This window comes from Limulus polyphemus, unplaced genomic scaffold (assembly GCF_000517525.1).
Source record: "Limulus polyphemus unplaced genomic scaffold, Limulus_polyphemus-2.1.2 Scaffold238, whole genome shotgun sequence".
Taxonomy (NCBI): Eukaryota; Metazoa; Arthropoda; class Merostomata; order Xiphosura; family Limulidae; genus Limulus; species Limulus polyphemus.
Window position 1 is genome coordinate 536,883 of NW_013665848.1, and position 26,788 is coordinate 563,670.

Below are 26,788 nucleotides of genomic sequence, written 5' to 3' on the forward strand. Positions count from 1 at the left end.
CCAGTTTTCGTACATTATACAGTGAATGTATATATGATCACATATCCTAACCAGTTTCCGTATATCATACAGTGAATGTATATATGATCACATATCCTAACCAGTTTCCGTATATCATACAGTGAATGTATATATGATCACATATCCTAACCAGTTTCCGTATATTATACAGTGAATGTATATATGATCACATATCCTAACCAGTTTCCGTATATTATACAGTGAATGTATATATGATCACATATCCTAACCAGTTTCCGTATATTATACAGTGAATGTATATATGATCACATATCCTAACCAGTTTCCGTATATTATACAGTGAATGTATATATGATCACATATCCTAACCAGCTTCCATCTGATAACTAAGGCTATACATCACTGAGAATTTATTGGGCAACTTTTTTCAGTGAAATGTTAATGTTCAAGTATTTAAATAGCATGTGAGTTTATGTTAATGTGCCATTTTTCCTGAATGAAAATTGGCAGATGATTAGGGCTTGCATCGTCTTCTAATTATTATCAACATAATTATAATGGACTCTATAGCTCAGAGCGATTATATAAATTTAACTTTAAATTATCATAGAAATTACACAATTTCATGTTAATATTTGGTGCATATGTAGGGTACTTTTTTTTTTAATTGATCTACGTAAAGTAGTTTTACACATGTTGCTCGTAACCAAATATATAGATATGTGTGTGTAAGGTTGTTACAGACAAAGACACGAATGACATAAGATTATAAAGTCAACCTAGAGAGAGTAAAAGACTCTACAGTCATATATGAAAATCGCTAGAAATCTACAATAAGAATTCTACTGTTTGAAACTTCGTTCCTTTAATATTTCTTTTTTTAGTTAAATACTGTAAAATGCTTAATTCTACACAAATTAATGAATTAATATGTGAATGACTCAAGAAACTATCACATAACACCAGAACGGATTTACTATTTTAGTACGTAACATACTGTAAACATTGTACTATTTTATTCTCTAGCTAAGAACACACTAAGCCTGAATAGAATTTATACATAAGTGTCTAAAATGTTTTATGTGAACAGCCATGATAGGAACTAGAAAAGAAGAGTCAGTAACCTTCTTACGATGTGCTCTCAGACATAAGGATGGAATTATGAATAATAAATGTAGAAATGCCTAACAAAGAAAAGAATATATCTAAAGAGCAATATTAGAACGCATTCCTTTCTTTAACATCAAAGAGAAAAATCCGTGGTTTGAGAAGTTGTTTAAAATTTACTTAAACTTCGAAATGTAAAGGAAAGAAATACTAAGCTGAAATAACTAGGATATATATGATGGTTGGTTAAGTAAGTTTCGGTTTTACTTTTTTGGTTGTGTATAGAAAAATAAGATTACTTACAATTGTTCATTTTTACTATAACTCGGAATAAATTGAAATATGTTCTGATGTTAGTGCCTTTTCCAAGCTGGCGAAGCATGGTTATAATTAATTCTACTTGTCATAAGACATGAGAATTAGGTCTGTTATATTCTTAACATTACATATCTATCTAGTCCCTTAAGGATTTTTTAAGAATTAGAAGTGTGTATAATAATAATAGTACACCACAATATATCTGTCATATCCGTTGCCGATGACGTGTTTCGCTCATTCCAGAGCTCTTCGGGCCAGCTGGGATACATACAGTTTTGTTTTGTTTGTTTAGAAGTTAAGCACAAAGCTATACAATGGGCTATCTGTGCTCTGCCCACCACGGGTATCGAAACCCGGTTTCTAGTGTTGCAAGTCTGCAGACATACCGCTGTGCCACTGGGGGGGGGGGGGATACATACAACCAACACAGTAGTGGTCGAAACACTGTTTAAGCCGTTTGTTACAACAATTGTTATGGTGTTAATTTTTTCAACCTGACGAAGCATGATTATAATTAATTATATTCATCATAAGACATTAGTATTAGGCTTTTTTATATTTTTAACACTGCAAGCAAACACGGACGCATGTCGGAAATCCGCTCGTTTTCAGTTTTTAAATCTTCAGAAAACTCAAAATATTAACAGTAGTTACTTAAAATGATCATTCTAGCTTTTCATATTTAATATTTAAAGGACCACAAAGTTTATTGATAATTATAATTACATGTAAGATTAACACAATACATTAAATAGTAAATAGTTTTCTTAAGAAAACAAACTGTTTTAACGGGAATAATTTTATATATATACACACGTATACATTATATATATATATTTCTCTCTTCTTCAGATGAACCGTCCAATCCAGGTTAAACCTGCCGACAGTGAAAACAGGTGGGGTGAGTATCACCATCTTAATACACCTTCTATTATCGAAATATACTCCCACAAATGTCAGATGTGAACTTAATACATGATTAAACGATAGTCGATGAAATTTCCCTATGTAAATTACTAACTAACGTTTTAACTATATATATAACTGTATTATGATAAAAAATATGCATGTTAATACTTTGTATAAATAATATTTGTGTATTGTTAATTGTATGAGAACGAGAGAACGGGAAGGCTTAGAGTCATTATAATTAACACCTAGGATTTAATTTAAACACCTTAGAAATCAATTATCAAGCATAGATTGAATTCCTAAGACTCCAACAACCTACTAATTATCACCAGAGATACTGTATTGTTAAAAAGAAAATTATTTTCAGGAATGTCACCTCAGATGCCTTCTCTATATGAACTCTCTTTGTTGCTCCATGATAATACATTTATAAAATACATAAGTTCACTTAATATCCCTTCATTTTTAAATATTACCTTGCCAAAAATGGACAGATATATATAATAAATGACTAAAGTTGTACTATTTCGTTCTTCTGAATGACATCATATTTATTTTGCCCCAGTTTCGATATAATAAGTTCATGCTAACCAACCATTATCATACAAATCAACTTTACAATTTATCCATAACAAAAAAATGGAGAAAGATAATGCCTTCTAACATTTTCAGTTTGCTTTCTTTTATGTATTACTAGCAAAATAAAATATTCATATGGATAATATAAGAAACAAGTTGAAGCGGAAATTAATCAAGTTCAAATGGGTCCACGTAATTTTCGGTCAATTACGTATGGTCATTTTAGCCCATACTGTTTTTAACATCTGTAATCTAGATTTAACGGATTTTTATAACATGTAAACCCTCGTCTTACACGTATATAAACTAACACATATCAATAGAAATAAAAATATATTGAACTAAAATGACATTCTTTTATTCGTTTGAGACGAATATAATCTAGTAGGAATTATCGTGCTGGGCTACTGATAGAAAAGTCCCGTCCCCCTGTGGGACAGAGATAAGTCTACGAATTTACGACGCTACAACCAGGCTTTCGATTTTCTTCGGTGAACACAGCATATAACCCGATATGGCTGTGCTATAACACACGCACGCAGAAAAGTTCCAGGTTCGTTCGTTTGTATATTTTTTAGAGCAAAGCCATATTGGGCTATCTGCTGTGCCCACCGCAAGGAATCTAACCCCGGATCTTAGTGTTGTAAATCTGTAGACTTACCGTTGTCCCAGCCGGCGGATACCCAGGTTCGAGCCGTGATGTTGCTGAACGTGCTCTGCTCTTTTAGTTAAGTGCGCGTTTTTAAAGTGGCAGTCAATCCCATTATTTGTTTCAAAGAAGCATGCAAAGTTCTTATCACTGGCTGCCCTCTGTCCAGTCAGTGGCTCAAAATTAGGAGCGGCTATAACTGCATCCTATGAGCTTCTTACCTGGGCGTTTAGCCTATGTGCGCTCAAAGTGTCGTTCAAGTTGAAAACTCCAAATTTCAATTATTACCTATAACTAGTTCACTCCTTAAGAGTTGTTCATATTGCTCATACAATTTGGTATTATAAATAACATCTCAACCACTGCTGTGTTTGCCGTCCTGTCAAATGGATGAGCCCTGGTGTTGATGAAGGGTCTCGTCGGCAATAGGTGAAGCAAATTTAGCGTGGTTGGCATATCACAAGACAGTTCATTTTCACTTATAATTTCCTGGAATTACTGACTTAGTATTCTCCCGTTGTCGCTGTGGTTGCTTGACTCGCTTCGGAAACAGTAACACTAACTTGTTGGTTCGCCAGTTCTTGTGAATAATGAGTAAAGTTGATTCAAACAAAAGTAAATAATAATAATCAATAACTGGTGATAAGATAATTAAATAAATTATTTATATTAATACTTATCCCAATTCTGTTTTTTTTATGGTGGGCGTAGCGCCTCGTCAGCTCTAGATATAACTGATATAGTGTGGTTGACATATTGTTATACAATTATTCTTCACGTAACTCCTCCTCAGCTCTAGGTATAACTGATATAGTGTGGTTGACATATTGTTATACAATTATTCTTCACGTAACTCCTCGTCAACTCTAGATATAACTGATATAGTGTGGTTAACATATTGTTATACAATCATTCTTCACGTAACTCCTCGTCAACTCTAGATATAACTGATATAGTGTGGTTGACATATTGTTATACAATTATTCTTCACGTAACTTCTCGTCAGCTCTAGGTATAACTGATATAATGTGGTTAACATATTGTTATACAATCATTCTTCACGTAACTCCTCGTCAACTCTAGATATAACTGATATAGTGTGGTTGACATATTGTTATACAATCATTCTTGACGTAACTCCTCGTCAGCTCTAGGTATAACTGATATAGTGTGGTTGACATATTGTTATACAATCATTCTTCTTTACTTCCATACATAACTTTCTAAAAATACTCTCTTTTATCAAACAAGACTAATCTTTCAGATTTTTCAAAAGTAATCGACTTACAGCTCCTAACATCTTTGATGTCAGGGTCCGAAAAAAGTACTTTTGTTTTGTTTTTAAGAAACGTACCTTGATATTCAAAATTCAATTTCAGACTTGTCAGTGAATAAAGAAATAGTGTAAGACAGTATCTGTTAGCCAGATCCAGTAGTAATAATTCAATAGTTCAATAAAGTGTAGAAAATGTGTAATACAGCAGACAAAGGTTGCACGTTCTCCTCTAGTAGTTAGTAATAGGGTTACTGTTAAAGTTTAACTGGAACTAATAGCACTGTCTCTATACCAAAATGACCTGTTTTATTACTAAAAAGCGCTCTGACTTATAATGTTTTCATGACAAATACCATATCATTTTTATTCGGTTAATTCTAAAACCAAGACTTAAAGACCAAGAGTGCATAATTTTTTACCATTTTTGTGTTTCTTTTTTTCAAATGAAATATTCGTGTATGACTAAGAAAAAGTGTGTATGCACAATTTCTTAAACTTACTTTTAGCTTTGTTCTTCTCTCAGTTTTCTTGTTGTCAATCTAGGTGTCTGTTCTTATGAATATCATGTTTTTATAGGTTACCAAGTTAACTCATCAGCATTTCTATGCCAACCTTCTGTCCGATTTTTAGTCTTAAAGTTAAATTTATATATCGTAGTAATCTAAAAAATTAGAAATGTCTACGCGAATCTTTGTGACTATTTAAAGATCTCAACACAAAATTATGGTGTACATTTTTCGTATCTATCATCAGGAGTAATGATGTCTGTTTCCACGTCTTTTCAATGTCCTCATCTGTAATTCTTTTGGAGGTTGTTTGATGAGGAAGAAATCGATAATATCTTTTTTTGATTCTCTGTCACAATCATATAACACAGCTTACCATCAGGCCCCCACAGAAACCTTCTGATCTCGTTAGAGGAGCACAGAGTGAAAATCTCTCTTTCTTTAGAATATAGGAAGATATATCTTTCAAATGCAAGTGCAGGTAACGTTGAAATTCCCAATGCTCGGTTATATTGAAAACCATTTTTATAATTGGACGTTCTATAGTACATGTGGGAAATGCTTCTTTCAGTGTTCCGAAAAAAGAAAGTTGCAAGAGACTATATTATCTTTATTCATGATTATATAGTAAAACCTGAATTGTGATATGACTAGGATCCGACACTACTCATATAAAGTCAGTGAACTTTAACAATGTTGCCTAACTCTATCGTTTAAACCGAACTCTGAATGCCACTGTTTTATTATAAGAACTATGTTTACATGTTTTGAACCTTGTAATTTTTTAATCCGGCTTAAAAGATACTGGAACGACTCCCCGATGTTATCCCTTTTTTATTTTGCAATAGTTCCCAGGTTCAGTTGAATAATCCTTACTTCTGATCAATATAATCAAACGTAGAGTATCATTTGCACCCATGTGTTGGTGTGTATTTTTTTATTCTACTGGGCTACATTGTGTTTTAGTATGGAGAGACTACCAGTCGTCAATAACAAGTGCATACGTCTCCGTTTTATCCCTAGTTTCTTTGATTGGTATAAAAGTACATCATAATATATAAAAATCGTTCTTTCACCTAATAATAGAAATTTGTGATGACCTCGGTGGCTGCCTTTGTAATTCATCATCCTCTTTAGGAACCTACTGCTCTGAGGCTTAGAGATGATTACATAGTTGAAAGAACCTAAATGCCAGCCTGTTCACTCATATAATTTTCTCTTAGCGTTTGGGATGTCTCCCATTTCAGATGTCAAAATCAATTGCATGAGACGTTTTTCACTCTATGGCATAAAGGAAGGCTCATTCGAACAAATACCGCAAGATGGTGTTTTAAGTTTGCATCAATGAAAATTTTCCTAAACTTTGTTAGTCTTTTTGTTTCTTTTTCTTACCTTCTGTCCACTAGAAAGAGTAGCTATACTACTTATGATGTAAGGGATGAATAACTAATTTCTTCTCTCGCCACTAGGAGAAACTGTAATGTTTTTTGTTTTTTTTTCAAAAGGAATTGTAAGTGGTTTCTTGGTGATAATGTTTTATGGTTTCCCAATGATCGGGCTGAGTCACCACTAAAGTTTTGGTGCTTATGATTTTTGGCCCAGGTTTGTTATTTATGATTGAGAAATAATTTATCTGCTGAATAAATTAGTTCAATGTTTTGGGGTCCTGGTAATGTAAACATAATTGAACTGATCTAGAACTCCATGAGACTAAACTAAAGCTCCTATTTGGACTAGCCTTGTTGACGTTCTCTGAGTTTATAAATGGGTTTGACAATGTAGGTCTATCTAAATATATATGAAACACAAAAATCTGTGTGTTTGTCTGTTTATCCTTTATATAATCACTCCTAGGCCGCTGGGTCAATCTCAAACAGACTTTGTGGTAGGATAGTTTGGAACAAGGGGCATGTTAATTGGGATTTCACAACCCCTACACTTCCAATTAATGCTGTTATTGAGCATTTATTACCTTTGACGTAAGTTAACGTTAAGTACATTCATAAATGGCGCCAAGTCCTCACACTGGAAAAAAAAACTTTTAAATTTTCTATAACACAACTTACACACAGTATGGGGAAGACACACAAACTTCTTTTATATCTCAGAGGGTGCGCTAGCACTCTCTACGCAGGAATGAAATGAAAGAAAATGGCCGCCACTATTGCAATAATACATAAACTCAGCTAAAGTTTCTACTCCAACAGCCACCATAAGGCTGATATGAAGAGCCGTTTTTTGAGTTTTACCAACTTCTTACTTTGACCCGTGACCTTTCAACTTCTGCCTGTTAGACACTTGTGCGAACAATGACTGTCTATTACTTAATCACATGAAATGCTGTGGAAGGGCATTAAGAGTTGAAAGCGGGTAACAGAAAGCACCTATATTACCACTACTTTGGCCACTACCTCTTTTACAAAGTCATTTTGACCATCGCACAGTGTATACCATGTTTTAAGTATATACATATTGAGTTCTTAAAGCTTATACAAAACGTTTGGTGCAGTAATAAGGAATACTGTAGTAATATGTTATGTTATAAATCAATTGTGTGAAAGTTAGTATTTTTGTGTTATTTATCATAGCATTCACTCGCACATTTGTTTTTTTATTCATAACCCAGACAAAGGACGGGTACCTCAGCTTGTATACAATATTTCTCTAAGTAATTATTCTTGTGTTGCAGCTTAATTAGGTATATCCACCCAGAACAATAATATAAAGGACATCATTTTCTAATTTAGTGTTCCAGTCTGGGTTTGATCTATCAGATAATAAAGTAATCTTTTCCTACAACCATTACTTCAGTTATAAAGGCTAGTGTCGAATTGTTTAGAACAGTGATAGAATAGTTGCTAGTATTTAAGAAGGTCTCACATTATAAGCCAGGTATATCTGTACATCAATTGGTTATCTAATATATAGTCATTTTCTCTATCAATTACTCTCGGTGAAAGAAGGTTGGAGCCCAAAGAAAGATCGCGTTGCTTCAACATATGGAGTTTTTAGCCAGTCTTAACTTTCTTATGAAAAAATTGATAACCTTGAAAAACGACAAGTGAAAATTGAGCTTTATATAGATTATCTAAACCTTCTCCCATGTTGTTCATGATTCCTCCTTTTGCCTCATGATCAGGCATGCCTGTTGAGATATCTAAAGTTTCCTATGGTATCTAAAATCTGAGCCTTTTTTATATAAGAAACAATCTGTTCGAGACTCATTATACATTCATTTAGTATTTGATGGAAAGGCCCATTTTATCTGAGTTCACAAGCAGCTGTCTATTACAACCACGGATAAACGTCTCTAGTAAGCCATATGGTTCTTATCCTCAAGAATGGTGTTTTCCTACACAGGTAGTTGTAGGAAAATTATTTTACATTTGTAATACTTGTGGCAAATACATTGAATGAAGGATACAGAAGGAAGTCGTAGTAAGTAAGATGCAAAATCTACGTAGTTAAAAATTATTACACGTTATTATCACAGAAAATATTTCACTCTTGATATCAGTGAGTCAAGTTACTATAAATAAATGTTTTGTTGTAATGTACGTATTATGACTTGGTTAGCAAAGGCGTACACAAAATTAGAATATAACACTCACCTACTGTCAAACATAGTTCAATTCAAAATATTCTTAAATGTTCATTTGTTTGTTTGTAATTAAGCACAAAGCTACACAATGGGCAATCTGTGCTCTGCCCACAACTGGTATCGAAACTTGGATTCTAGAGTTGTAAGTTCGCAGACAAACCGCTGTGCCACTGGGGAGGGCATTCTTAAATGACCACCTTCAATGGCTCAGCGATAAATCTGAAGGCTTATAACGCTAAAAAACCGGGTTTCGGTACTGTGCCGGGTACAGTACAAATAGCCCATTGTGTAGCTTTGTGCTTAACAACAAACAACCAAAAGATAAATGATGAACTAGTAACAATTCTGATACGTTGAGTATGATTAAATCAAAAAAATACGCTTAATAAACTATGAATTGTGAGTGAAAACATAATGAACACAGAACATTTTCAAAATTCCTCTCTGTCATCTAGTGGATTTATAACAAACTCATTAATTTATATGATCGAAAATTGTTTTAAGCCAGTTACGTTGGTTTTGATTCTCAATAATTATTCTAAATCAATACCAAATAAATATCCCTTCTGGCTGCCATGAAAACGTGAATTAGTGCTGTGTTTCTACATTTCCCAATAGAAAATATGTTAGAAAATAAAAATGAAAGTAAGTCACCCAAATAGCGCTTCAGTTCCATTTTATAAAAATTCGATTTTCCTTCCAAGTAAACTAAGTAGGTAAGATTGTAGGTAAGACACCTGTTTCAGAAGCTTATTGGTGAACGTAATTGAAAATTGTAGTTACAAGATGGTAGGTTTTGTAACAGCCTCAATGACAAACACGTATAGAAAAGCTATATAAAATATAAGCATGGAGAAAAGAAAATGCAAGAGGGGTTAGTGATATTACAGTAAGAGTTTATATCTCAACTTTTTTGGAAGTATAATAGAACTACTATTGTTCGTTTTTCAACCTTAAACGTTTGCTTTCGATTTTTCATATCTATGTTAAATTTATTCACTATATCCAGAGAAACAGGTTTCACTGAATACCAGTTGTCAAATTCGCGTGAAGAAAACCAACTTCTACTCTTTGTTTGGATGAGGGTGATATACTGATTTATCTTTTGAAGTACGTTACTGAACCTTACAGTTTTCACAGGAACCCGAGAAACTGAACCTGTACAGTCTGATTAACAAGAAATGGTTGTAAAAACTGATTAACTAACGCGAATAAATCAGTGGAAAATCTGCATGTAAATCTATTACAATTGTTAACTCTCTCCTTCAAACAGTTGAATCTGGAATTTCAAATGTAAACACTATCCGATAGTTATCAAACACATACAAAAGTCGATAAGACAACCATTCATCAAATGTAAGATAACTTTTAAACATACCGACATGATCTTGCGCATGTGCGTATTACAAGGAAAGTTAATAAATGAAGTTTGAACACTCAAATTGACAAGTAAAGAATTCTGGAAATAAATATGAAATTTAAGTATAGATGATCAAGTGGTTAGATATGTGACATATACATTTTGTATATTGTATATTCAGACAACATATCTTCACATTTATCCCTAATAATTCTGTTATGATCACGTTATTGAAAGGGTATGTTTCTTACATTACATGCATGTTCTTAAAGCCCAAGATAGTCAACAAAGCACTTTTATCGACAGTAATATTCTTACTTAATATTGAGATAGCTATGCTTACAAGATGTTACCCTTTCCTTGGATTCAATATATAATAGATTCGATCAATATTTTATAAACTAACATGATAGTAAGATATACAAAGAACTGTTATAACGCTTGTTTGGGACATATGTCTCAAGTTCCATTATGATCATGCTTAGAAAGTGTAAATACTAATTTTTTGTAATCACTGCTTCTTAGTTCCTGGTCTTACTGAGCAGACATTGAAAAACTTAGTATTATTAATTATGGACAAACTGGAGAAATGTTAACAACTTAAAAACCAGTTGAAACCGTGAACATGTATTAAAAACGTTTTGTTCTTTTTCCCTGTTTTCATCATTTGTTTTAATTCTCATTAGAATGTTTTGTTTAACGATTAGAGGAAAACCCTCTTTAAATTGATATTGTATTTGTAATTTGGGCAGAGAGGGAGACTCCAAGAAACGTAAAAATATCTGTATATTACAAATTTATGATCAGAATATATGTATTCTTCTTCATTTTGCAGGCTCACAGGCGTTGCTGCACATGTTTCAATTGTAAACTCTAAGAACAAACTCAGTAACACCAAATTCTGCAACGTATTTGACATCCACAACAGGTCCTGATTAAATGAGAGCGCCTAGGTCGCTGGCTGGGCCAATCTCAACCAAACTTTGGGGGGTGATAGTTTGGGACAAGGGGCATCTTAATCGGAGGCTCAAAAACCCTCCACCCCATTATTGCTGTTATTGAGCATTTATTATCTTTGACGTAAGTTAACGTTAGCTACATTCATAAATGCTGCCATGTCCTTACACCAAAACAAAAAATAACTCCCTTAAGTTTTCTATACAGCAGCATACACACACAATATGGGGAGGGCACACATACGTCTTATATTTCTCAGAAAGTGTGCTAGTGCAATGAAAAAAATGGCCACCACTGTTGCAATAATACATATACTCAGATGAAATTTCTACTCCAACAGTCACCGTTTCTTCAGTTATACCCACATCAAACATGGCCCGTTTGACACTTCTGCGGACAATGACTGTCAGTTAATTAATCACGTGAAACTGTGGAAGGACATTAAGAGTTGGATGTTGAAAGCATGTAAAAGAAAGCACTCCTAACGCCACTACTTTCTCTATAAATATAAAGCACAAAAATATGTGTGTTTGTCTGTTTATCCGTTATCTAACTACTCCTAGGTTGTTGGGTCAATCATGATGTGGGGTGGATGCTATGATAAATAACTCGAAAATCCCAACTTTCACACAATTTAATTGTAACATAACATATTATTACAGTATTCATTCTTACTTCACCAAAGGTTTTGTATAAGCTTTAAGAACTCAATACGTATATACTTTAAACATGGTATACACTGCGCGATAGTCAATGTGATTTTGTACGAAGAGGTAACGGAATGCAGTAGTGGCGACCATGTTTTCATTGCATTCTTCCATAGAGAATGCTAATGCACTTTCTGAGATATAAAAGACGTTTGTGTGTGTCCTCCCACACAAACAGATTATGTAGTATATGATAGTACAAGTCTAGATACTGTACGGTGATCCTATGTACCAGCTGAATCTGTTGCTCATACCTATTGCTCTTATAATAGAATCTCACTGGAAAAAAAATATTCAGCCTATTCCCAATTTTTACGATACTGCATGATCGTTTCATTGTCTTAAACTCGAAAGTGAATTAAAGTTATAGTCATTACATTATTCTATAATCTGGAAGAACTATATGTATATTTCGGTTACAAAAACTGAAAGCTTAACTCTTAGATTTTTTTAAAGTTTTAAGCCCTTTAATAATAATTTCATTGAATCAATCCATTTATTTTAACAATAGGAAAACTCATATTATGTGTAAGAAAAAATATATTTCAATTTTGAGTCGGTTTCTTTGGTGCCTGGGATTTGTGAGGTGTGTTCTATCACTTTCCGTCTTCCATGAGAACAGGCGAGAATAAAACTATGTTCTCTAAAATATGTTGTTGAGGCCCGACATGACCAAGTGGTTAAGACGCTGACTCGCAATATGAGAGTCGCGGGTTCGAATCTCCAGTCCACTAAATATGCTTTCTCTTTCAGCCGTGTAACGGTCAATCCCACTCTTCGTTGATAAAAGAGTAGCCCAAGAATTAGGGACGACTAGCGCAGATATCTCTCTTGTAGCTTTGCGCGAAATTCAAAATATATTGTTGATAATGAAAATTGACTATTTATGGGTTTAAATTCGTTTCTCGAAAAACTGGAAATGATTTCCATTATTTGCAAAAGTAAACAAACAAAAAAAAACAGCCGAGCTGTCCAATATTTGATTTTCCTACTTTTCGTAACGTTTTAAACAAACCAACGACTAAAGTGAGTAAATACCTCGTGGGATCACACATGTCAGTAATGTTAGTCACTTGAAAGTTTTCATCAACATCCGTTAAGGCGCTTCCTTAGAACAATGGCTGAAAAATTGTGAAAAAAAAAAGTTTTTCTGAACATTAATACTTCGAAAATCATTAAGCATTGACACTATTAAAAATGGTACAGTTTGAATAGTTCACTAATCAGTATAATGTTAGCTAATGTCAAATGCATTAAGGTTGTGTGCATGTTATAATAGGAGATCACCATAAAAGTTAAAAACTTAATTAAATAGATAACAGTCCTTGAAATAAACCGCTGTCTTAGATGAACACAGCTATAAACTCTTTTCCCCCAAGAACAGAAGTAGAGAGATAGAGCGAACATTACAAGTCTTACGTTACATTTTTTTTCTATATAACTGGTTGAATTAAATTTAACAAGCTACTCTAACGATGATGTCATGAGCCACACATAAGTACAAATTACGCTCACTAATAAAAAGAAACTGACAGCTAGACACAGGATACATATAATATAACATTACCCAACAGTTCATAGATAGTTAGAAAGACTGAAAAAGTATTAACTAAAAACAGGGTTACAAAAGAAAACATCGTCATCTAACTTTGAAAGCGGTTTTATCCAGTTAAGATGGATGTCATAACAACGTAAAAGGTTTTAAAATGAACCCTGTTTTAACATAACTGCCATTGCTAATTAACACAAAACCTGGGAAAAGACCTTTTCGATATTGTAAAGAATGAAATTCTTGTGGTTGGGAGCTGTTTTACTTAAAAGGTTGAATAAAATCCCCCCCTCACGATTAGGTAAAATGCTACCCATCTAACACATAACATTGTATTTAGATCCTTGTGTAAATGTTCCTAGCAGGGATCGAGAAATCCATGACCAAGTTGCCCATTATCAAGGACAATGGCACAAAAGAAAAGGGGTATTAATGTGGAGCAATGTGTACAGCTAAAGTCTACAGCGGAAATATGGATTAAGACTGTCGCGAGGGTTGGTCATCTTAAACGTATCAGGCATATACATATTATAATAAAATCAATGAATTTGAGCTGTGTTTCTTTTACAACATGTTTGGCTGTCTACAATCCCTTTTTGCTCTTTGTTTGAAATTTCTTGAAATATCTTCTTTATAACCACATAACATTCAAAATGGTTACCTTAGTTCAAAGTTATTGAATAACAAAAAATTGAAGATGCTACGTGGTAATTACATTCGCGCCCGTCCACCACTGTGTTTATGCACGGGTCAGGTGAACAATAATTACATACATATACAGAAGAAATGTGTGTTTGTTTACACCCTAACTCCTCCGAGCCTACTGGACCAATTTCAACCAAAAGTTTTATGTAAACACTATGAACTGTGGAGCATATCTTAGAGGGTCAAACTTGAACTTAATCCAATTTCTATTTTACAAAGCCTGTTGGTTAATCACTCCCAGCCTATTGAGTCAATCTTAAGCAATCTTGACAGGTTGACGCTTTAGACAATTTGAATATTCTAAAGCAATTCAAGCTCAAAGTATAAACGTTTCTTAAACAATGAGATGTAGAGTGTCCAAGGGTAGGATTACCTCAAAATCTTTATTTGTTGGTAAATGTAAAGCAAACTGTAAATGTTGTTTATGAAGAAGCTTTGTTATAATTTTAGAATTTGAAGATAAAGTTTATGTTCTAGTTATTATTTTGAAACATATGATTGCTGTTAAACTTACATTGTTTTAATTAAGCGAAACCTTTCCTCGTCAGTTGACGGGTATTTCAACTTGTAATTCACAATAGATGGAAATACATCATAAATTATGATATATAGGGTTGACCTTTTTACCTCACTTTCTTTTACACGCTTAAGAACACCTGCCGGTGACGTCATTAATATAACTTTTACCTTGCAATAACTAAGAATCTACCCTTTCACTTTAATTATTGAATGTTATGTTATCGTTTCACAATACCTTCTTTTATTTTACGTTTGTTATCATTTGTTTCACATCAAATAATGTGTATGATTTTATTTTCATTATGATATTATGCGTAAAGTACCGTTTTCCTTTGTTGTTGTTTTTCTCGTTTGAGATGTTATGTTACTGTTAGATGCCCTAATGAAAATAAAATCTTTATGTAAAGCTTGTCGAAAAAAATTATGTATAGTTCTTGTCAGATTCAGTATCTAAATATGAAGCCTGCTACACTATGTGCTGTCAATGTCCTTCAGATCGAATGGTCGGTAAGGAAAGAAAACACACATACACACACGCATAGACGAGTATGCTTCTTATCAAATATCTGGCCATTAGACGAAGAATGATGAGTTCCTCAGTCGTCGTTCATAGCAACTAGGAAGCATGATAAATACAGTGAAGGCGGGTGATAAGGAACATTCCCTGGAGTCAGAGTGATTTTAAAGTCAGCCTGCCATGGCAAATAGTACGGCATGCATGATAACCTTTGACGGCTGGCTTGAAACGCGTTCAATCCCATCCGGTGTTCCCGGTTGTCTGTCTTCTTCACTTGCTCATCTTCCAGTAAGAAATGTCTGATACGATAGCTTCATGAAAGGTTTAAGAACGTTGTATGTTAAGCCTTTGTTCACCCGTTCAGTTATGCTTCACATTCTCTAGAGATTACGGTTTAGTGAAAATTATGAGTATTTCAGATCTGTTAGATGCAAAGCACAGATACTTCTAGTGGATAACATGTCTTTTGGGGAAGACATTAGCATTAAGTATGATCTACAATTTTTGACATTGGATTTACGAATATTTCAGAGTTATATGTCTGTTACAAAAGTCATCTTTCAAATTTTATACATCATCTTTCAGATTTTTGTAAGTCAAGAAAAAATTTGAAATATTAAACCTGGGTTGGATTATTTGTAGATATCGCTTGCTTTTAATTGCCTATAATTACTACAGTGTAGGTAAATGAATTTTACATACTTAAGGCTATTAAACATGTTGTTTTGTGATAAAACAAGCTGTTGATATATTTAAAAAATATATTTTAAAATTTCAGCACAATAAAATATAGCCTCCCTTGCATATTTAATTTTTGCCGAACATTTTCAACGTCCATTATTCTGTTACATCAACATTATTTGATTTTGTCTTGAACGAAAGAACCCACCTCGAATTACATATTCTATCGAGCATTTGTGATTCCATCTCATAATATTTGATCGTGCAATACCCTTTATTGATTTTCTTCCCATCTGGAACAGTAAAAACGTGTTGAAAACAATTATTTTAAAAATTATTGTTTGTTACATTCAGAGAATGTATATTATGATGTGGACAGTATTAATTTTTCAAAAGCTTTTCCGATCCAAATTACTTTTGTAGGAATTCGAAAATTCCTCTTTTCTTTTCAGGATATAAGTAGACAATGTAAATCAGATAAGAATGTAAATGGAGTTCCTGTATACGTTGTTGTTGTTGTTTTTTTAGCGCCGAGCTACACAGTGAGTTATCTTCACTCAGTACACCGCAGGGAATTAAACCCGGATTATAGCGTTGTGAGTCCGGAGACTTACCGCTGACCCACTGGGGGATTCCAGTACACAATACTTTAGTGTCAGTTAAATTATAGCTTATTTTGTAATTGATAATAAAATGTATCACACAAGAAATCCCTAAACATTCTAGTATAAATCGTTACTCGTTGCTAAATTTTCTTATCATATCATTATACAAATATCGTTTTTTTTAATCGATCTGTAAGACCTAGTTTTTTGGTGTAGGAACTTTCTTAGGTGTTGTAAACAAATAAACAAGTTTAAAAATATTACGCATTTCAAGAATAACTCATTTTCTTAATTTATTCTTAGTCCTATCTAATTAGCCAAACTATTCCATTTCACTTAACTTTATTTAATTTATTTGTTCAAATAAATTAATATAACCGTATTTAATTTATTTGTTCAGATAACTTAATATAACACTATTTAAATTCATTTACCATTGATTGTATTCAGTTGAACAATTATTAACCACAGTTACACTACGTATATCATTAATTAGCATCAATAGCCAAGCTATTACAATACATTCGTCCTCCGGTGGATCAGCGATAAGTTAACACTTACAACGCAAAAATCCGAGGTTCGATTCTCTGTGGTGACAGAGTGCAAATAACCCATTGTGTAGCTTTACACTAAGAAAACAACTACCACTACAAAACACTAAATTCATATCTAATGTACTCATTCAAGAAAGAAAAAAATATGTTAGGTTGTTTTCTTCCTGATTTTTCTCACGTGATCTTAAATCTCACATTAGTGTTTTTAGAATCAGCAAATAGAAATATTTCAGAGCGTTGTTTAATGTCATAGTTTTATCTGTTTATAAATAGGTAGTAAAACTTAGCAATAGCGGTCTCAGTATAAATATTTCTGTGGCTAAAAAGACTTAAACACAGGGCCGGCTTTAGCGGGTAGGTGAAGTAGGCAACTCTTTAGAGAAGCAAAATCAATGAAAGTCTGCGAGTCAGTGACATTAAATTCCATGAACTTGGTGGGTTACAGAAGGTTATTATAGTTTTTGATATTCCTGTTAGAACCAAGCGAAATGTACTTCGATCTGTTAACCTCAATAGTGTTCGGCCACGAATATGAGGATTTTAAGGGATTGGCCGAATTGTGTTTCTTTCATTCTTCGGGCATTTATATCGGTTGAACTCGGGAAAACGGCGGATAAAACGGCAACTAGTGCGGGCACTACGGTGTTTTGGGTGAGACTTTGGATTGGGGTGTGAGTTTTACTCTCACATATCCTCGGAGCTAGTGCGAATTCGGACACGATGGTGAGCAATTCAGGTTCTGGCTATCGCAAAAAGTTTAAATCTCTATTCAGTTTTTTTTCTTCTTTTTTAATGAGAGAGTACTGACAAAATTTGTTTGAGAATCAATCTACCAAACGTGTCTCCTTGACTCGAAGAGTGGGCGAGAGTAAATTTGATTGTCTTGTGCTCACTTTACATCCTTTGCCGTGTCTTACTGACCTACAAATTATGTTAAAGTAGAAACGCTAATGATAATTACTTTAAATATAAAACAAGCTTCTATTAAATTAAAGAATAAAGAAACTAAACCTTTAAACAGTAGTGTAAAATTTAAAGACGGAATGGTTTGTTTGTTTGTAGTTAAGCACAAAGGGCTATCTGTGCTCTGCCCATCACGGGTATCGAAACCCGGTTTCTAGCGTTGTAAGTCTGCAGACATACCGCTGTGCCACTCGGGAGCCAGACGGAATGACATAGGAAGTTGAAGGTGCACAGACGTATTAAGTATGTCATGTAGATGCAAACGCCACACTCGTTATATGTTGCCGCTAGGAGCCACTAGGACCTAATGTCTGAAGAATCACAGAAACTGTTGAAAATGTGCTCTTCGAGCATTCTGAATGCAATTCATCTGTTTGACAACGGACGATACACCAACAACACACATCTGTCTCACAACGGACAATACACCAACAACACACATCTGTCTGACAACGGACAATACACCAACAACACACATCTGTCTGACAACGGACAATACCACAACAACACACATCTGTCTCACAATGGATAATACAACAACAACACACATCTGTCTGACAACGGACAATACACTAACAACACACATCTGTCTGACAACGGACAATACACTAACAACACACATCTGTCTGACAACGGACATTACACCAACACACATCTGTCTGACAACGAACAATACACCAACAACACACATCTGTCTGACAACGGACAATACCACAACAACACACATCTGTCTGACAATGGATAATACACCAACAACACACATCTGTCTCACAACGGACAATACACCAACAACACCCATCTGTCTGACCCCATCTGTCTGACAACGGACAATACACCAACAACACCCATCTGTCTGACAACGGACAATACACCAACAACACACATCTGTCTGACAACGGACAATACACCAACAACACACATCTGTCTCACAACGGACAATACAACAGCACCACACATCTGTCTCACAATGGATAATACAACAACAACACACATCTGTCTGACAACGGACAATACACTAACAACACACATCTGTCTGACAACGGACAACACAACAACAACAACAACACATCTATCTCACAACGGATAATACCACAACAACGCACATTTGTCTGACAACGGATAATACCACAGCAACGCACATTTGTCTGACAACGGATAATACCACAACAACGCACATTTGTCTGACAACGGACAATACGCCAACAACACACATCTGTCTGACAACGGACAATACAACAACAACACACATCTGTCTCACAACGAACAATACAACAGCACCACACATCTGTCTGACAATTGACAATACAACAACAACACACATCTCATCTGGTATGCTGGCTGCTTTCCCGACAGTCACATCCTTGAGATCTGACATTATGTGAAGTTCTCGGGATACTAGCGAGACTTCAGGTACTGTCACAACCACAAAGGGGCAGGCGTTAGGTTCAGTGAACCAGGTAGCCATTCACAAGTAATTGTCCCCAGTAGCTCAGCGGCAAGTCTGCAGGCTCTAAAAATCGAGTTTCGACACCAATGGTAGACGGTACACAGATGGCCTACTGTATAGTTTTTTTCTTAACACTTATCAAACCACAAGAAATGTGTCATGAAATGATTCTATCCTAAAAGTGCTCCCACGAGATGTGCTTCACCTGGCGAAGACAAAATTCGGAAGGACAGCATCTTTCATGAAAACCGTAGTCTACTGCACTTCGTTACTGCAGCATGATAATCAAACTGGTTGTGAGCGTTGCATGGTATCGTGCAACATTGACTGTACAGGTTTGCAGTCCATGTGCTAACAGTTCTTCAAAAAAAGTATGGTCCAAAACAGAGTCAGCTGTGACTGGTGCACGTATTGGCACTTCCAGAAAGATGAAGTGTGCTCCATTATAGTGGCACTTCCAGAAAGATGAAGTGTGCTTCATTAGTCTATAAAATTTCGGCAGGATATTGTTCATCGACATCCAGTCTTGTCATGAACTACATCACCAAATAAACAAGTCAGGTTAAATTTTCTTCTTCTTCAATGCTTGAATGCGATGTATCTTATAACGAAACATTCATAAAATTGACTGAAGAGCCTTGCAAACAGTTGAACTTGGCAAATCCAGACACGGGACGACATAACGTGCGCTGATGCACCCATGTGTACTTGTACTGGTTTGTTCTTCTACGACATGACTGACCTCAGTAATAACTACAGTAAGTAATGGTGGTCTGTCACATAGTGTTTAAGTGTTTTAAGATTTTTTTAATTCAGAAAATATACTTATTTGTCAGACATTTTTTCATATTTAATAAAAGTAAGTTGACTGTCTAATACAAAAAATATATTTCAAAATAAAAATTAATCTTTAATGTTCTAGTCGCGTTTAGTGGTAATTGTTTTTATAATTAATGCAACAGAAAATATTAAATGACAACAAACACGGCTATAAAATTATTTAGAATTTTAACGTTTTACAAACAATAATTGAAAACCTATTTGACTGCTGATGATATAATTGTTTTAATCTATTTGTGTTTTAATACTGAATTGTATGTCTCATCTGCAAGTAAATTTGCTATTATATGGTTTCATCTATTAAAGCCCTTTGTTCCTTTTTTTTTCTTAACTTGGCACAGTAATACGAACGAAATTCATCTGTGTTTAACAGTTAGCTTAGAATTAGATTATTATAGCAATCTTGTTTTTGTTTAAGATTTAACAATTTTTATCTAACCAAATAGTGCCACTTACATTATTTCAAGAAAAATACTGCATAAATAGAACAAATGATAGCGTGTGTCGGTATTAATATGTCATCTTATTTAAATATATTGCACATTATACAAGATCGTTAGATATATATATATATATGTACAGTATTATATAAACGTGCAGTAAATGTTACTTTTTATTTTTAATGTAATTTCCGAACATTAGTTGAACGATTAACTTACAGCTTAAAGGCATCATTATTTTTATAGTAGCTTATCTTTCTTATAGAGATAGTTTCCTTAAAATAGTTTGAAATACTTAGAAGATTTAAGAATGTTCTACATTTATGGTAACGAAACTGTTTGTTTAGTCTGAGTAACTAAATGAGTACTCTTTTTTTTCTATATGACACAGGCTATTTACCTAAAGGGAAAGTTTAAAATATCGTATTATTAGAATGATGCTTGTTTCATTAAACTGAGTTCTTTGTTTCTTGGCTTTGGTACAGCAATGTTGTTTCAGCAGAACTTTAGGCATAGTGGATATAGTAGGTTTGAAAACTTTAATGAACTGTAAGTGTCTATTGAAAGAAAAAGAGACCACGTTTCGGCTTCTTTACTGAAGAAGGCCTCAATGTAGAAGCCGAAATGTCGTCCCATTTTCTTTCAACAGGCAGTTGCAGTTCACTAAAGTTTTCAAACCGACTTTGTTACAGTGATTACTTATAGTTTGTACCGCAAGCTTTACGCGGATTAAATTTATGCAACAGAGTTTAAAATGTCAATCACGTAAACAATATAATTCCGCCATAGTCAGATATTTATTGCGAAGATATATGCCTGAACGTTTCATTGGTTTGAATTCAATGTGGGGCATACAATAGGATTTTAATAAATTATTACAGCATTTAAACTTCGCAAGAATAAAGGTACATTGTTTAGAAGGTTAATGTTTTTTTATTTGAAACATGAGTTATTATGTGCACCTCATTAAGTAAAATCACCCATTATTTTTATATGAAATCACCTCTTGTGCTTGATGATTTCCCTTTAGCTTGTTGTTATTTTTTTTTCTTTTTACTTGAATATAGCTTCTTTAAAATCTGTATTACTGTTGGATCGGTATCCATTTTTGACAATAACGAATTTCAGTTTTCACTCGTGAATAGGTCTGGCTTTGGCATCTATTTATATTTGTCCAGCGATGGAGAAAGATAATTAATTTATGAGCACACTTTTAGAGCAATAATTTTACTCTTCAGCTTATTGAAAAGCGACTTTGGTTGTCTCAAAGGCTCGTGCAAATGGACAGATACGAAAACTAACACTTTACTACGAAAAGTAAGCCCCGTTGTGACCATTTTGGATTTAAGTGAAAGACTCATTCAAAGAAATGTTTATGTGCAGTACTGTGAAGCAATGTAACTGTCATCTTGCCACCGTTTATGTGAAATTAAATAATTATTCTAATGTCCAGCATGATGTGCTAAACATTGCTCGGCGTTAATAAAATATGTTGACCGATATATGCCTAGAAATAATGATTTAGCTTTCTGAAATATTAGCATGTGCTGTATGAGAATGAAATGCTGTTCTGTGTTGGCAGTTTCAATTTGTTTGTTTTCCTCTTCTACTCTACTGCTAACAAAATAAAATTGATAACGTTATATGATTTTAGACTGATATTACGTACTAATGTAAAAAAAAAAAAGTTTTACTCTTGCGAAAGCCCTAAAACATTAAACCAGCTACCGTAATTATGTATACATATATGTATATAGAAACTATGATTTGTGTGAGATATCAGATATTTATTAGGATAAATCATATTGTACATTTAGATCTTCCAAAGGTATTATATTGCCCCCCCCCCCAGTGGCACAACGGAATGTCTGCGGACTTACTACGCTAGAAACCGGATCTTGATACTCGTGGTGGGCAGGGCACAGATAGCCCATTGTGTAGCTTTGTGCTTAACTTCAAAACAAACAAGTTGTTATATTGTATTAACAGTTTCGTGATTACCAGATAACGATATGTTTTCCTCCTGACTAGAATACTGAGTTATAATTTAGTTGTTATTCGTTGTAATTTATCATATTACTAGGGTGTTATTTCTTGTTCAACTGGTTTTCTTTTGTATTATTTAATGGACTTCAAATTAAAAGCATTATCTATTTCAGTAAGGCATGTATGTTTAAAAACGTATTACTGTTTGTTTTTAAGGAAAGATATTCTGCTAAGAAATTCTAAGTGATATTTTTCTTTATTGGAAAATATCTTAAATAATGAATTAAAAAATAATAACATTTTCTCGCAAAGCCTTGGTTCTTTCTGACAATTGCGTTGGCAGTCAGGATGTTATATTATTAAACAATTTAAATTTGCACCATATGGCATGAAAACAAAACTAATCAAAGCGTCAGTGAAAATAAACTGTTCTGTTCAATCCTAAAGTTGCAATAAGAGGCAGCTGACTCGGTCATTTTTTATTTATTTTTTCGTTTTACGTGCTGTTTACCGCAAAGCGTGGACAAATGGTACTGTGCTAAACACAACCAGACACAGGTGTGTGACAGAAGTTAAATTAACTTTCCTGTCAGGATTTCCTAGCGCTGCCTAGATTTAAGCGTTTATATTTCTATGTTATTGTCAATATTTGCCAGAAGGTGGTGTTTTCGGGAAATTAGGATCCCAAAAGGGACAAAGGAGGTGACGGCGGTGATCCATTTTACAATCCAACTCCTAAGTCCAATTTTATAAGTCCCTACAAATAGCCAGCTCTTGGTTTTAAACAAGCAGGAATTTTATTGATACTTTTTAAAGTAACATAGACGTTAAAGTAAACAATAAGCCTAAGAAAGAAGTGTCCCGAATGCTTGTATGTTTGATATCCAGTATTTATAAACGTCTGCGATGGAACATCGTACTGTTAAATGAAATAATTATGTGTTCTCATATAAGAATTTTACAATTGTAACTTATTATAGAGTGAGTCTGGTTGAAAAGTCAAGGCTTAATTAAAGTTGGCAGGGAGCTTTGAAGCTTCAGCTACATTTGATGATTTATTTTAGTTTTCCTGCCAAGCAGAACATAGTGGATCTCGGACCATGGCAGCAGTTATTGGCCATAAACGGAAATGAACAACCATTTGGTACACTGTGATTGTTCCAGTATATGAAACATTAAAATCGTTTACTATTAAGCAGATCGTAAATTAGGCTATTAGGATGAAAGAAAATAAAACTTTTAATAGATAATCGTTTGCGTTATAATATAATTCGTAACTGAAATTAGACCATTACCATAAATTCAGCTGACTCCGAACAGACCATTTTGTGCCGTAGTCTATAAACTACATTAAATCCAATTTAACAAAGAGTTAGCACTTTGAATTATATTTAATTTAATGACGATAGCATGGTTTGAAGCACTATATTAGTCTATAGAAACCAATTGTCTCCAGTACCCTTAGAGTTTTTCTTATACATAAGCTTTACAGTAAATTTTAGTGTGTGTATATATATATATATATTGAGAGAGAGAGAGAGATACAATAATATATACGGAAAAACATTATGTATTAAAAGCAATCTCCAAAGATAATAACCGTGATCAGTATGTACTTCATTATCCTATATTGTATTAACCAAACTAATAAACGTCTTAAAAAATTATATTTTGAAATAAATTATTTTACATTTAAAATAATGTATACAACTTGTTTTGAGTTATTGTCGTCAGGTGTCTCTTCCTGTACTTCTGTGGCCAACTGTGAGATTAATTTATATGTAGCTCATAGTCTTCATATTTGATGATTCAAACTTCAGAACAAATTATTAGTATGACAGATTAATATTATACAGGATGGTCCAAATTTATATTTCCTATTTCAAAATTTAGTAAGTAAATGACTAGGAGCCCCCCAGTAGCACAGCGGTATGTCTCCGGACTTACAACACGCTAGAAACCGGGTTTCGATACCCGTGGTGGGCAGAGCACAGATAGCCCTTGTGTAGCTTTGTGCATAATTAAACAAACAAACAAAAAATAACTAGGAAAGTACAACCGTGCAGTTTCAACATCTTGTAGCCAAACTCGAATAGTGTTTATTGTCATGTTTTATTTTGTTTTCAATCCAGTGAGTAGTTTTACTCTGTAAAATGGCTACTATGCAAGAAAATGCTCAATGCGTCGTTTGGGTTCCACAGACCAAGTCAGCGACTGTGGCACAGCTTAATTACAGACACCAGTACAGGAAAGAAGTATGGGGTATGTTAAGGATATCGTGTATCGCACACCTATAGAAAATATCACGGAGCAAAAGACCAGGATAACGGACACCATCGCTACTGTTGCAGCGAACATAAACTGAAATCGCACATCGGTTAGACGTGATGAGAGCCACTAAGGTTGCGCATGTAGAAGTCTACAGACATGTCAATAAAATTGTTTAAGTTAGGCTACAAGATGTTGAAAACTGCATGGTTGTATTTCCTTAGTTATTTAATTACTTAATTATCAAATGGGAAATATATTTTAGACCACTGTATATGAAAGGTGAAGTTATATTCTTACTGCAATAGAAAGGATTACATGATGAGACTAGTTGTTTTAAAAAGGCATGGTCAGGTGGTTAGGGCGCTTGACTCGCAATCTCTGGGTCGCGAGTTCGAATCCACATCCTACCCAACAGGCTCGTCCTTTCAACCGTGGGAGCGCTATAATGTTACAGTCAATCCCACTATTCTTTGGGTTGCAATGACTAGCTGCATTCCCTCAAGTGTTTCACTACTAAATTATGGACGGCTAACACAGATAGCCCTCGTTGCACGAAATTCAAAACAAACCAAACTACTTGAAATATACGAATTTGTGTGTATTTGTCACGGGCCTTTAGTTGACGTGAATGATATCATTTAACAACAATGTGTTTTAATACATTGCCCCGGTGGCTCAGCGGTGCCCTGACGACTTAAAAACTTAGGATTCGGTTTTCAATACCCGTGGTGACAGAACACAGCTAGCCCATTATGTAGCTTTGTACTTAACAAGAGACAATTAAATCTCTAATCACCTGAAATAATTTATAAGCCTTTTCAAATTCTAAGTATATTTATATATGCCTCAAACTATAAAAAAAGAAACTCATACCCATTGAAAACTGGAAAGAAACCTTTTGAGTCCAACAACGCTATTAATAACAATAATGTTAGCATAAAAATAAAAGTTCCTCAACCATTTCTTTCATCATCAATCTTACAAACAAAGTGACGTCTGATGCCGAAATTCGACTTCTGAACAAAGTTGTAAATCTGTGCTTCATAAACAGTTTGATAAACAGACCTACAGCTCTTTCTAACCTTCACGAATAATCTCAAAACTAAGAAACAACGAATTCTTTAACAACAGAGCCCTTTTCTGTTGATTTTCAACCAGCACTCAACATCAAAGAGAAAAATTGTTTTGGAGATTTTCCAGATAAAGAGTATTGCTTTGGGAAGTTGAATTAAAGTCATTGAAAAAAAGATATTATCTAAGCTTTGAGGACGTTTACAATAACCTCAACTCATAAGAAAAATAATTACCTTTTGCCTTCAAAACTTTAGACCTGACACAAATATTATAGAAAACCTGCTGATTAGGGTTGTACTACTGTTATTCTTGTAAAACAAGTTATCTGACATTTTTATACCACACATTATAGACATGTGTGCTTTTCATGTATTGTAATTTTCTTCAGTATGATAACATTTTAAATTCTATAATACCTAAAATGTTAATTACTTTACTTCTGATTAATTCTGTGAACAATTACAAAATGCAATATACATAGATTTTTTTAATCATAAGGTGGCGTCCACGTTCTTTTATAGGTATAGCAAGAAACAGAGATCTTTTTATTTTCTACGTAGGCCCGGTATGGCCAGGTGGTTACGGCACTCGACTCCTAATCTGAGGGTCGTGGGTTCGAATCCCCGTCCCACCCAACATGCTCGCCCTTTCAGCCGTGGGGGCGTTATAATGTGACGGTCAAT

At 34.1% G+C, this 26,788-nt stretch overlaps 1 protein-coding gene across 6 annotated transcripts in view; it reads left to right on the top strand.

The window, feature by feature from the left end:
* LOC106478651 (CUGBP Elav-like family member 4) overlaps nt 1-26,788 on the top strand; it is a 484,600-nt gene that overhangs the window by 386,935 nt on the left and 70,877 nt on the right. For all 6 annotated transcript variants that reach the window (XM_022382285.1, XM_022382287.1, XM_022382290.1 and 3 more), the window contains one exon: nt 2,260-2,308. In XM_022382285.1, coding sequence (XP_022237993.1) covers nt 2,260-2,308 — 49 coding nt within the window. The remainder of the gene's footprint in view (nt 1-2,259; nt 2,309-26,788) is intronic.